At 35.0% G+C, this 14,967-nt stretch overlaps 1 protein-coding gene across 2 annotated transcripts; it reads left to right on the top strand.

The window, feature by feature from the left end:
* The first annotated feature begins 373 nt into the window (after positions 1-373).
* On the top strand, positions 374-4,894 carry LOC112020346 (acid beta-fructofuranosidase). 2 transcript variants are annotated; one of them, XM_024052902.2, is made up of 6 exons: positions 374-1,126; positions 1,841-1,849; positions 2,631-3,481; positions 3,620-4,017; positions 4,128-4,215; positions 4,322-4,894. In XM_024052902.2, the coding sequence occupies exons 1-6, from the start codon at positions 712-714 to the stop codon at positions 4,514-4,516; spliced, it is 1,956 nt and encodes a 651-aa protein (XP_023908670.2). In that variant the 5' UTR covers positions 374-711; the 3' UTR covers positions 4,517-4,894. The 2 variants fall into 2 exon arrangements, with proteins under 2 accessions (XP_023908670.2, XP_065627678.1); XM_065771606.1 differs by lacking the exon at positions 1,841-1,849 and having other exon boundaries at positions 378-1,126.
* The last annotated feature ends 10,073 nt before the right edge of the window (positions 4,895-14,967 follow it).

The following is a 14,967-nucleotide window of genomic DNA, read 5'->3' as shown; positions in this document are numbered from 1 at the left end:
AAAAGTAAAAACATGGCAAATAATGAAGCATGAAAAGGACTTAAAAAGTTTGAAATTGCATAATGGAACGGTCCAAACTGGTATCCATAGCATGTCACCCTAGACCCTAGTTAACCAATCACCTATTTAAGAAAAAAAAAACAAATTGAGCTTGCAAAATCATTTCCAAATCTCAAGTGACAAAAAAGGAATATACATAATTGAGGGAGCAATTATGACACCGAGTATTCATGACCTATCAATGCAGAGTCCCAATCGATGCCAGAAAAAAATGGCATTTCATTTTCACCAACCACAAGGCTCACAAGGAAGTATTTTATCCAATGTTTTTAAAATTGGCAAATCTAGCATTCCGCAACATCCTCCTCGTCTATATAAGCATTTATTCATGGATTCTGATTCACAGATACACATACCTTTCCTTCTAGTATTTCCTAAATCTCTCTCTCTCTTTCTCTTTCTAGCTCTCTCCAGCCAAGCAAGAAAACCAACCAGCACTATAAAACATATACAGCTACCTCATTGATCCTCCATTGAAAAAAACAAAAATGCAAAAAAGAGTTTTCACTTTTCATTAAAGTCACAACCTGTTCCTCAAAAAAAAAAGGTCACAACCTTGCTCTCTCCTCTCTCTCAAAAATCATATCTTTACTTCATTTCTGATCACAGCTGCCATTTTGCTTGTTGCAAGGGACACCAGATATATAAACAATGGAGGATACCCTTCCATGCTCCTACTCTCCTCTTTCCAATGGACCTCCCACCATTGAAGGACCTTTAGACAAACGTAGGCCACGAAAGAAAGCGACCCTCATAATCTTTTCTGGGTTGTTGTTGTTGTTGCTTGGTTCGTTTTTGGCCGTTACTTTAGGTGTTCGTTGGAATTCACACAATGTCCATGAAAATGAGAATGATGAAGCTTTGTTGGCCACGTCTGAACCGTCATCCGTGTCGATACCGTTGGAGCCACTGCACCCCGTGTCACGTGGCGTATCGGCCGGCGTGTCGGAGAAGGCGAACCTGGCATTTGCTGACCACAATGTGATCTCGTATCCATGGAACAATAGCATGTTGTCATGGCAGAGGACATCTTTTCATTTCCAGCCAGAGAAGAATTGGATGAATGGTATGTTTCATTTTCAATATTGAATATATATATATATATATAATTTTTTTTTTTTATTCGTCAAAAAAAAGGTGGTATACCTTGTGAAAATTCTGAACTTGATCTCTGTATACATGTATTATGGTAAATGTTTATTGATTTAGTTAAGATTGTCTTCTGGGTTCTGGACATAGAAAGCGTTATTTAACATTTCAAATTCCTGTATAATAGGGATAAAGGTATTCGTGTCATTATATTGGGGAAAAGTGTGCCTAATAGTGCGGTTGATGAGCTTATTTCAATTGTTAGTCTTGTTTAAAAAATAAGTTAAAACTAAACTTAGAAGGAAATAATTGTGTCTTGGTCTGATGATAAGATAAAGAATATAATAAGAGGGACGTCATAAGTTAAAAACTCTTTAAAAAAAAACTTAGAAGAAAATGAAATTCTTATCCCAAAAAAAAAAAAAATAGAGGTTTGAGTAAGAAACAAATAACTGTACATGATAAAATAAGCTTAGCCTAACTGGGTTTACAGTATTACGTGCTACCACGTTGGATGGTGATGTTACAGGCACTGATGACATATAGAATATCAATATTTATACTAAACAATTATCATTACACTTTTTATTTGATTTATTAAGTTATTATATGCTGATTTTGGTCCCTTTTTTGTGGTTATGTGCTTGACTTTCATTCCTTTGATGGGGAAATCTGGTTGGTTCTGCTTCAGATCCTAATGGTAAGACCGTTACTTTTTCTCTCTGAACCTTCACTATCACTATCACAGATTTTATGTTACCAGATGTATCCCACCTCCCCCGTCTTTGTGCTTGATTAATATTTGCCATATATTGAATAGCTGGACTAAACATCTGATTGGGATCTGAAAACAATTAAAAAAAGAAAGATCAATTCAAGACAGTATGATTGCACTATTATGATTAAAAGTTTGGGACTGAGGTTTCAGAAAATTAGCTCATTACAATATTCTATTACCATAGTGAGATAGAATTGTTCAATGGTATAACTAGCTGAGAATCTGGGTCATTAGGACAAGCTAGACCAATCTGAAAATATTGAAAGATTACACTACAAGTTTTAATAGTATTGGTATTATTTCTTTTAGTGAGAACATGACTGGTTTAAATTTAGTCTTCATAGTCTATGTAAGAAAAATCAGGTTGCTTGGTATCTGTTGGTTGGCGATGAAGACCATCATAGGTTGAACTGTTAGAATTCTTTTGGTCAAATCTTACCAGCTGTCAAATTTCTACATGACTTTCACAAGAGGCAGAAAATTATTATGAGAATAGGGGGTTTGAATTCAATCCCACATGCTTAAAAAAAATGTTTTGTAGAACTTTGAATAGGGAGCAAGAATCTAGTCTAACGAGTAACAACTATCCCAATCCCACCCCACTACACACCCTGTCACCACATGTTGAATCTTTTACACCTTGTGCAATTTTTCCTTCATCCATAATTTACTAAATTTAAAATCTACTTGGAAAATATTACAGGACCTATGTTCTACAAAGGATGGTACCACTTCTTTTACCAGTACAATCCTAATGGAGCAGTGTGGGGTGACATAGTTTGGGGCCACGCTGTGTCAACGGACCTGATCCATTGGCTTCACCTCCCTTTAGCAATGGTTGCTGATCAGTGGTATGACATAAATGGTGTTTGGACTGGGTCTGCTACAGTCCTTCCCAATGGCGAAGTTGTCATGCTTTACACTGGATCCACTAATGAGTCAGTGCAGGTTCAAAATCTTGCATATCCTGCCAACCTGTCTGATCCCCTCCTCATTGATTGGGTCAAGCACTCTGACAACCCAGTTCTTCTCCCACCACCAGGCATCAATAAGAATGACTTTCGTGACCCAACAACAGCTTGGTACACATCAGATGGGAAATGGAAATTTGCCATAGGGTCCAGGGTTAACACAACAGGCATTACCTTGGTTTACCACACAAAGGACTTCAAGAGCTATGAGCGTTTAGATGGATTGCTTCATTCTGTCCCTGACACTGGCATGTGGGAGTGTGTGGACTTCTATCCTGTGTCCAAGACGGCTGCAAAAGGCTTGGACACATCGGTTACTGGTCCTGGAGTGAAGCATGTGATGAAGACCAGCCTGGACAATGATAGACAAGACTATTATGCACTTGGGATTTATGATGAGCAGACTGATACATGGGTTCCCGACAACCCCAATATTGGTATTGGAATCAGGTATGATTATGGGATATTTTATGCATCCAAGACGTTCTATGACGAGCAGAAGGAAAGGAGGGTGTTGTGGGGTTGGATTGGAGAGTCTGATAGTGAATTTGCAGACATGAAGAAGGGCTGGGCATCAGTTCAGGTATGCTGATTTCTTTCTAGTTAAATCATAGGCCAGCATGTCTTTTTTCCTTTTAAATCAAATTGGATTCATCAGCATGTATCTCTTATGATTCACTTCCTTGACAAGGTTTTATGCTTGTGTAATGATCTTCTGCAGGGTATTCCAAGGACAGTGTTGCTTGATACAAAGACTGGTAGCAATTTGCTTCAATGGCCAGTGGAGGAGGTAGATAGTTTGAGATTGAGCGGCAAAGAGTTTGACAGAGTGGAGGTCAAGGCAGGATCAATTGTTCCACTAGATATAGTATCAGCCACACAGTTGGACATTGTCGCAGAGTTTGAGTTGGACAAGGAGGCTTTGGAGAGGACAGCTCAAAGCAATGTGGAGTTCAGCTGCGGCAATAGTCAGGGAGCTGCTCAACGTGGTGCATTAGGACCCTTTGGACTTCTTATTCTTGCAGATGAGAGCCTTTCTGAGCAAACTCCTGTGTATTTCTATATTGCCAAAGGAACTGATGGCAATCTCACAACTTTCTTCTGTGTTGATCAGTCAAGGTATTTTACACCTTTCTAATTCTGCTGCTTGTTTACTCAATAAATGAAATGCGTGTCAATTTTGTCAAATTAAACTTGGTTATGTTCTTATACTTCATTGTTTCCTTTAGGTCTTCTGAGGCAACTGATGTTAATAAACAAATTCATGGGGGCTATGTTCCTGTACTAAAAGATGAAAAATTATCTGTGAGGTTACTGGTAAGTTGAGCCTTATTTTCACTTTCAGTTCTACATGAATGAATATCTTACCATTATTGACTTGATCAATCACCTTAATATTGCATGGAAATGTATGATCATCCAGGTTGATCATTCAATAGTTGAAAGCTTTGTTCAAGGTGGGAGGACATGCATCACATCACGTGTTTATCCGACAAAGGCAATCTATGGGGCTGCTCGGCTATTTCTGTTTAACAATGCTACTGAGGCTACTGTTACTTCCTCACTCAAGATATGGCAGATGAATTCTGCATTCATACACCCCTTCCGTGCTAAGTGAAATATTTATATTAATTAAAGAAGAAGAAGAAGAAGAAGAAGAAGGAAAAGGAACAGAAAGTGCTCCTGTGGCAATCTACATGATGCTGCATCAAAGCGTCCAATTCCAATAACCTCACATCAACACTTGACATTATTGCCAGTTTTGTTAGTTCATCAATCTCTATTGATTCAATGTTTTTTGGTTTGATGGGAGGGTAATCAATTTGAGTTGATTGGGAATCCAGGCACTTGTTGCCACATAGCTCGAAATTGGCAGCGTCAGCAATTGATGTACTGAAGCTTCAAAGTCCAATTTTCTGTGTGTACGTATTGATGCTGTGTTTTGAGCATATCTTTTTGTACATATAAATGGAAAAAATAAAAGTTCAGTTTCTCATATGACTTGTGTCATGAAGAAACCCCATTTATCATTTGCTTAACTTTACAGTGGGGGCTTGTAGTCTACATTCCCAATCCTACACTTTATTATTATTTTTATTCGTAATTATGTAGATGGAAAATTTGAATCTAGATTTTCTCAATGAGTACGAGCTAGATGTGACCAATGGAAACTAACAGGGTTTAGATCCTCTCTACCACAACAATTGAATTATCAAAAAAAAAAAAAAAAAAAAGAAGCCCTTGACTATTGTCAATCCCACAATTACATTAATTTATAGAATTTTGTTGATAAATAATAAACTGCTGACCTGATGAATTGCATAGTTCCAATTACATCATACATGGCTGGGTTGATTACTCATTGTCGATGCTCATTTTGAGGCCCAGTAGTAGGAAGAAGCCCAACAATATGGGTAGAGAAGAATTAGGGGATGGTTAGAAGAACTATTAAGCCCGAATGACAGGAACAATGGATTATAGGCCCGTAAAATAAGTAAATGGGACTTGAGAGAAGCAAATGGGCCTAAAAGGAGTCCAGAAAAAGAAATAGTAAACCTATGGACATTATGTGATGTAGAAAAAGAAAAGTGAGAATGGGTCATAGTAGGCCCGAAGTAATGAAGTGAGAAAGTAAGAGGTTGATGGAAAACCCATGAGCCTCAAAGATGAAGAATATGGTAATTGGGCCAAGGAAGTTCAAGAGAGTTAGTAAAAGCTCATGGAAATGTAGAATTAGAAAATGGGCCGAGGATGCCAAAGGAGGAGGAAATGGGATAAAGGGGCCCACAAGCAGTGTAATGGGACAAGAAAGCCCAAAGTAACATGAGTATAAATCCAATGAAAAAGGCTCAGCAAGCACGGGTCAAATAATATCACAGCAGGAATGGTAGAGTGGTGCAGCAGGAATGGTAGCAAGACTACGAAAAGAGAAAAAAAGTAAGTTGAAGGAAGAAAAGCCCACAATCAAGAAAAGCCTAGCCCCCAAACGGAGCAGGTCATAAAGAATGGAAAATCAGAAAATAGTTCACGCCATTAGAGGTCAAGGATGAGCAGCAGAATGCACAGACGAGCCTCTAGACCATGACAAATGTATGAGCAACGGACAAGCTTTAGATGTACATAGAAGTGGAGCACACATAAAGCCCAGACACCACCAGCCTGTACCAAGCCAATACAAGAGTGGTGGGTTATGGGTCAGAGGTAAAAGAGGGTATGGTCTGGCAGAGGGGAGAAGAGAAAGCCTATTATGGGGTTCCTGTTCAGATTCTTTTGGGGGGTAATGTCCTGCTGGGATGACTGACCACCTAAAAGAAGTAAGATGAGTTGGAACTACTAGGTGCATGCTATGAGGGGTAGAGAGAGAATACCCATGCTGGTGGATAAGAATGCCACGGTGAGTAAGCAAACAAAATAATCTTCTTTGTTTGATGATGAGGAGTGGTGTAGCCAGCACAGGTAAGTGGTGGTGTCTGGACAGCTGACAAACCAGTGGTGGTCGGTAAGGACACCCAGACCAGACAAAGGTAGTTAAAGGCTAAAATGGTAAAACCCAATCACTGCAAGCAATATATAAAGGACCCTTACTGTACACATTGGGATCATCATCACGGCAATAGTAACTACTAAGAGAGAATCACAACATTATTAGATGAGTAAGCACTGAGAAAAGAAAAGAGGAGATAAAGAATCAGAAATAAAAAGAAAACAGAAAAGAAAAAGAGAACCAAGAAGAAAAAACAGAGAGTGTAGAATGGCAGGCATGCACCAATAGGCTAATCCATTCTCTCCCTCTAAAAGCCTACCCTCTGTTAGGGAAAAATGACTCATTTGGGCGCAAGCCATTCAGGCCCATTCTCATCTTGTCTTTGTAACCTCACCTAGAATGTGTTTTCTTTTCCTGTTTTAACTAAGGATTTCTTGCTTGTTTTCCTGTTTTAACTAAGGATTTCTTGCTTGTCTTGCCTTAACAGTAACTTATTTCTTTCATCATTGTTTTATCACATTTGTCTGTCGTGACTCTTCTATAGTAACTGCATCTACCGTGGGCATATGATTAAAGTTTCAGCAAACGAGACATAGTTTGCACACAAGCCAGTTCAAGATGGGTTACAATTAGATTGATCCCAACTCTCCTATCCATAATATTTGAGCCACAATACAGCAAGAGATAGTCTAGCCTAAAATCACAAAAAGACCCACCACACTCATTTAATCAAAAAGGATTTATTTATTTATTTATTTATTTATTTATTAATAGCTTAAAAAGAGTGAATCTTAAAGCGTACTCAATTGCTCACATTAAAAAGCTGCTAAACCTTAGCAATAATGTCTCCAAAAGCAAAAGAGGAGGCCCATTAGCCCAACCGGAATTTTATAGCCACATTGCTGTCCAGGAAGGCAAACAATTGCCTGGCCTAATATAGTGCAATAGGCCCACAGTTTGGTGAGTGTGACTTGACCAAACAATGAGAAAGCAAAACAATCAAATATTCTTTTAACTAAAACACTTTATTGCCAAACAAAAAGTTTAAAAAATCCAAGCACAAAGTCAACACAAATTAATCAATAAAAACGAAAAATCTTTAAGTGGAGCAAAATAGTACAATAATACTCAAATCCCAAAATGCAAAAATTTCAACTTTCCCATAAAACAAATAATGTTGTGTTTGGTACAAGTAATGTTTTAGGATTCCTAGAAATGTTTAAAGATTCCTATGTTTGATTGCAAATCACGCTAGAGAATCAGATGTCAGGGGAATTTAGATTCCCCCCTTAAACCCCTCTCAGTAAGAATGTGGATTCCCTTTAAAATATGTGGGAATCCAGATTCTTAAGCTTAAAGGAAATTATATTTTTTTTTTTATAAATTGACAATTTTAACCATTTTTCTTTATCATTTAAGCAATTAAGATAAAATATAAAACAAATTATCAATATCTTTTCCTGCCAAAATAACATAAATAGGATAGACAACTCTGTTGATATATTCTTTAACAAAGTTTTATTTAGGTTTCACGTGTGAAAAAAAAAAAAAGGAAGATTTTATTAATAGATTTATTTTCATGGAAAATAAATAATTTTAATGAATTTATCATAATTAATAGTTTATATTTGTTTTTTCATTATTTATTTAGAAGAAGATTTTTTTTTTTAAATGACTTGGTAGTTCACATTCAAATCTAAAGATAGAATGAGAAAAATAAATAATTCATTTAAGATTTCTGAGAATAAACCAAACATTATCATCTCACATTCCTAGGAATTTTAAGAAATTCCCAATGAAACCAAACATAGAAATAGTTACATTCTTAGGAATCTGAATGTCAGGAGTAATATGAATTCCCCCGTACCAAATACCACCTTAAAGTGTCATGCCAATCACATATTTGAGATAGATGGTCAAGTGACAATTTTGTTTTTTTGGGTTAGCGTTTAATTTAGAGGATTTAATTTTCAATTTGGGATGGCTTTTTCCCTAGATGCTTGTAAACTTGTTGTATACAAAAAGGTAATTTGAACTTTTTTTTCAAGAAGGCATTTTACACTTTGAAAAGTAGCCAAAAAAAATTTGAAGACTTTTTTTTTTGAACAATAAGAGAGATTTTGGTATAAATAAATTTTCTACTCCTGTCATTCTTCTTACTTAGCAAAAAAAAAAAAAAAAAGTTCTAGTAAATGTTAAAATTCAAAACTAGGCCTTCTGAAGCAAATCTTATAGAGAAATCCATGCATACATTTATAAAAGTTAGATTGCCTTCTCTATAGGGTTTACCCAACAACATTGTTACACACCTTATGTTCATTTCTATTAATTCTCATTCGACTAAATCTCCCAAAAATTATTAAGGATGGTTTCCATTAACCTCTCTAAAGTTAGACTAATGTTCTCACCAAGAAAATTTGAGACAACTCCATCAAACCCAATGAAATTATAGTATTGAATGTGTTCAACTTATGGGAGATTGATAGTCCATTCATCAACAGATAAAAATTTAACTACCGAACAAACTAAATGTACTGCCTGATGATTCCTCTATAAACCAAAAACCTCTTATGCTTGAATAGAGGAAGCTTCATCAATGGTGTGGGTTATGGACTCATCTTGTTTGCATATGACTTTATTTTTATCAAGTCCAATCTTGTCTTCTTGACAAGATTGGTGGCGAATCCCAATCTACAACACCAACTCTTTCAATGTGCTTTTCCACATCTTTGACATCACAATCCTCCTCCTCGATATCAAAATTCTCCCCTCCTTCACATAAAACGAATTTGGATGGCAGTTTTAAGGCCAATTTCCAACACCTAAGGCAGCGAGCTGCTCCAATAGTGCATCAAATCATTCCTATATCCACTAAAAGAACAAATCTTGTTGCAAATTGCATGCAACATCATTGTGTTCAAGCATTCTTGTGAACCAAGATAATATACTGAATATAAAAGATAGTCAATTTGAGATGACTAATCTCTTGAGAGAAGAAATAGACATTTTTTGTTTAATTTTCTGCTTAATTCTCATTAATACATTTAACGTACATAAATAGCCAAGCTTAAGATAACCTCACCAACAAATCCTAAAACATAGGGATCAATTTGAATACAAGTAAATAATAATACTAATCTGCTACGACTACCATATTCAAATAAAGATCTATCACTAAGCCTAAATTTAAATAATTCTAATTCAAATACAATTTATTGGGTCATGACATTCCTTTCCCCTTGAAATGAATCTTGTCCTCAAGATTCCTAGATAGGAAAATTGATGCTTCATCACACCACGTCCTCATCCCGCAATTGGAGAAAAGTCGACCTTGAATTCATAAAATGTTGAAGGATAAGAATTTTGGTGTTAGGCATGTCGTGCAATTCTTGAATCACCTTTGGGAGCACTAAGGATAGAAAAATTCTTGCATTGCTCACCATTAAATTTATCAAGAATTACAAAATTGATGTGCATACACATTTGTGCAATCGAGGTTGTCATTTCTTGAGTCAAAGGAAGCATCATAGTCTCAATCTTTATAATTTCAGTAAACTCTTGTTGGTCATGCACCATGGAGGACTGATCATAAAAACATACATCAAACTCAAACTTTTTAGCAAGTGCACCATCTAATGAATCACTTTCTTGTAGAATCTTCTCTTGTTAATGCTCTTTAGTAGGCTCTTGTTGAACGAAGGCTAAAGCAACACTTGTTGTCGTTGGTATTTCTATCGGAAATTTTGGTGACTCCATAGCATTGGCTTGAATGTGTAAAACATTATCTTCAAAGTCATTACTCATTTTTTTGATGGACTGCAATGATTCAATTTGGAAGCTCAATTGATCAACTGCTACGAACAAGTTTTGAATGGCATGCCTTAGATCCAGGCTTGTCCATAAGTGGTGACTGATTGCGCTAATGGATATGGGTCAAACATATTGCGACAAGTTTTTTTTTTGGATTTTCAGTGGTGGCTAGATGAGGAAGGTAGTGGTTGTTTGGTTGATGGTAATTTGGAGGATGGATTTTCTATGGTCTGCTGGAATGAGAATTTTTTTTTTTAACTTTTCAATGAGTTGGATTGGTTGGTTCTATTACCAAATGTTGTGAACTAGGATAAAATACTTAATGTAAAAGATAGTTAGTGATGACCAATCTCTGGAACTTAAGAGAGGGAATAGAAATTTTTGGTTAATTTTCTGCTTGCTTCATTCATAATTCCTATATACATAAATACTAGTGAGGAGATAAACCTCATCACAACCAGGTCCTAAAACATTGGATCCAACTCCTGTTTAAGTCTAGATACAAATTGAAAATTAAATTTTAATCTTCATCTACTTTAGAATTTTTTTCATTTTCAAACTTCTTCAATTGCTACCTAATTATTTGTCATTTGGCCTTGGGACACAACATTCCATTCCCTTAGCAATGGAGAATACTTGGCCTTTGATTTTGAAGTGTCGAAGGAAAAGGATGACAATGGAGACCTGCATCAATTTTTTAACCATTTCTCTATGAGCATTAGAAATAAAAATATCTTGCTTACTATACTCTTGAACTCATGGGGAATGACGAATTCAATGTGTGGGATTGAGATCGGCTTATTTGAAATCAAGAAATTATCCCTTTGATCAATCTTTTCCACTTCAATGAACCTTTGATCTTTAAACTCAAATATTAAATAAACATGGTACCAAAAAGTTTTTTCATTATAAGTACTCAAAATACAATTTTTCACTACACTTTTTAGATCACAATTTTCATATCATTTTAAAAACCAAATACCTAAATACTACTACCAAACGCAATTAAAGCTTTATATCCCAAAAACTCTACTACTAAAATTCAGATTAAGATTTTACAAAGTTGCCAAGAGCTTTATAAATGGCATCCATTCATTTTGAAATGAGTGGTTTAGAATTTACCATGTCGTCAACAATTTAAAAAAGAGAGTTATTACGTTCATAACACTTTCACAATACTTTTATTACAAATCCTAGGTAGCAGATTGTTACATGTTTTTAATTTGAATTCTCCACTGAAATTACTTCTTTGCCCATCAAATAACAACCTATAACAAATTGCCACCTAGGATTTATTTTGAAAGTATTGTGAAAATGTTGTGAATATAACATTTCTCTTAAAAATATATGTGTGGGGGAGGATTTTTAGTCCTGGCCACTCGCAAGCTTGATTGTTCGCTTTAGGGAGCCAAGCCCGCACGATTTTGTTCTCAAGCAACATGGGAAGACTTTGAGTGCAGTCCCACATCGACAAGAGAAGCGCCCCACTCATGCTTTATAAGTGCTTGGCACAAGCATGAGTGTACCACTACTACACATGTGTAGTAGTGGTATTTTTGTGGGGGAAGATTTTTTGTCCTGGCCACCCGCAAGCTTGATTGGCCGCTTTAGGGAGCCAAGCCCGCACGATTTTGTTCTCAAGCGACAAGCAAGAGAAGCATGTGTAGTAGTGGTACACTCATGCTTATGCCAAGCACTTATAAAGCATAAGTGGGACGCTTCTCTTGCTGATGTGGGACTGCACTCAAAGTCTTCCCATGTCGCTTGAGAACAAAACCGTGCAAGCTTAGCTCCCTAAAGCGGACAATCAAGCTTGCTGGTGGCCAGGACTAAAAATCCTCCCCCACAATATATATAAACTATTTTTTAAAAAAAAAAATGCAAAACATTGACTCTTACCATTTTGATATCTATTTAAATTATTGATGATATGGCAAATTGTGTAGTAGTGGTACACTCATGCTTGTGCCAAGCACTTATAAAGCATGAGTGGGGCGCTTCTCTTGCCGATATAGGACTGCACTCAAAGTCTTCCCATGTCGCTTGAGAACAAAATTGTGTGGGCTTGGCTCCCCAAAGCGGACAATCAAGCTTGCGGGTGGCCAGAACTAAAAATCCTCCCCCACAATATATATAAACTACTTCTTTTTTTAAAAAAAAATGCAAAACATTAACTCTTACCATTTTGATATCTATTTAAATTATTGATGATATGACAAATTCTTATCTAATCCACTCATTTTAACATTAATGGATAAGATTTTTAAGTACTTTTTGGTTTACTCTAAAAATTTTCTATCTTATCACTAAAATGCAACAATATCAAAAGAATTGTTTTATCTATACTATTTATAAAAGGATTCTCCTCTTTGAACTAGACTTTTATTTGGTTTAAAAATACCTCTAAACTTTACGTTTACCAGGGAAAAAATTTGAGAACAAACTGATAAAAATATATCTCCAACTTCACTTGAAATCTTACAAAATGGGATACTCTCCTACTAATACATGTCTTCAAAACAAACTTATTCAAAAAAATAAATAAATAAAAAGGGAAATTATGACACTAGAAAAAAAAAAAAAAAAAAAAAAAAGCACATCTCTAATATGATTTTAAAAAAAAAAAAAAAAGACAAATACCAATTTATTAGTTATTACATTTACATTTTTAATTTATATTTTATATAAATAAAATTATTGTTTAGATTTCGTAATTTACTCCAAATAATTACTTCCTTATTTTGCTCTTCATGGTATGGAGAGTGAATCATACTTTCCAATTTCTTTCTTCAATACTGGATCGATGAAGGACCTTGTATCACTTTAAAAAATTTCTTTGTTTTCAAAGCCTCTTCTCCTAAGGCTTAGTTTGGGAGTTCATAGGGAATTGAATGGAATGATCATAAGTGAATGAAAATGAATGGAATGGAATGAAATGTATTTAAGTAAGGGAAAGGAATGAAAAGAATGGAATGGAATTAAGTAACCTTGATTAGACGTTTTAAAATAAAGGAATGGAAAGGAATGAAAATGAATGAAATATAATTAATCTTATTTTGGAATAATATGGGGAGAATTGAATGGAATCATTTTATGACAATAATACAATTAGACTCCTACTTTAAAATAAAGGGTTGAATATATATATATATATATATGAGTATTTTGGGAGTTTTAGTAAAAAATTTATTAAATCTAATTCTATTCTCTCTTATTCGTCCCAATTTTGGAAGGAATGAAAATTTTAGGTTTTAAGGGAATAGAAAGGAATGAGTATTCCCTCCTACCCATTCCATTCCCTCACACTTAAATTCCCAAACAAGGGAATGGACATTCCCTCTCACTTAAAATTATTCTTTTCATTCCTTTCTATTCCATCCCATTCTCTCCTCCCAAACGAGGCTTTAGTTAGACGATTGCCCATCAAGTTGCATAACAATACAAATCTTCTATCTCACTTTTTATCTTTCAATTTATGCTCCACCAATTATAGTATGCCTTGTGCTTGATTTGTTTCCATTTTAAACTTTAACTATTTTATAAAGAAAATCAAATAAATACATGATAAGCTGTGATTGATGAAACGTGAAGTGAGACAAGATTTGTATTCTTTGTATATGTTTGTGCTATCGCGGACTTGGGAAATATATTAGCCCATCCTAAAGTTTAAACTATTGCCTATTGTGCTTTTGAAGATAAGTGTTATACAAGCTCTTATAAAATTATTCTTTTGCTTTATTTAATTATGGCTTGGTGTGGCTCTAATTGGATACTTAGGGTCCGTTTGGTTAGGGTGAAAAGAGGGAGGATAGAAAATGAGGGAGAAATGTGTATGATTGGGAGGAAAAAATGGGAGAAGAAAATAATGGGACCCGACTATTTTCTTTTTGGGCCTACCAAAACTCTATCTATCTCCCCAAATTGGGAAAATTGGATGGAAAACAAGTTTTGTTTTTTTGAACAAAATTACCCTTAGCCCTAGTAGAGTAATGTTTTGGGAAAATTGGATGGAAAACAAGTTTTGTTTTTTCGAACAAAATTACCCTTAGCCCTAGTAGAGTAATGTTCAAATTTTGAACACTTTTCCTTATGTCCTTTTTTGTCTTTTTATTATTTTGTCTCATTCGTTTCTCTCACTCTTTTTCTAGTTGCTCATTTGTTTCTTTTCTCTTTTCTACATCAAGTTGTATTTATTCTTTAAATTAAAAAAAAAAATTGAGTTCTTGAACTCTTGTGTGTGTGTGTGTGTGTTTTTTTTTTTTAATGAAGTTACCATTTGTACAAAATTTTTTAATAAAAATATAATGTATTACTTTTTTGTTTTATCTAATAATGACATAATGGTAAATTTATACAAAATTTTATTTTCTATCTTCTATTTTTTCTCTTCAACCAAACAAATCAGTATCTCATCTCTCAATTTTTCCATTCTCCCAAGTCCCAACCAAACATATATGAGAGAGAACTAAATTTCTTCTAATCTCTCACTTTTTGGTCCACCATCCTAGTCCTCAATCATAGTAGAATCTCTATGATTTCACTTAGGGTTTGTTTGGTTGGAGGTGGAAAAGTGGGGGATAGAAATAGGGAAGACATGAAAAAGAATGGGGATACAACTTTTTTTTTTCCTTATGAATAGCAAACTCTTTTGTTTGGTTAAAAAGAAAAATAAGATGATAAAAAATGTAGATTGTATAAATTTACTCATATGCCCTAGTACTAAGAAAAAAAAAATAGTAGTAAATAAGGAAAAAAAGAACTAAAAGTAAAAAAAG

Source organism: Quercus suber, unplaced genomic scaffold, assembly GCF_002906115.3.
Source record: "Quercus suber isolate HL8 unplaced genomic scaffold, Cork oak 2.0 scaffold_46, whole genome shotgun sequence".
NCBI lineage: Eukaryota > Viridiplantae > Streptophyta > Magnoliopsida > Fagales > Fagaceae > Quercus > Quercus suber.
Note: the sequence above shows the minus strand (reverse complement) of the source record. Positions and strands in the feature narration are given on the sequence as shown.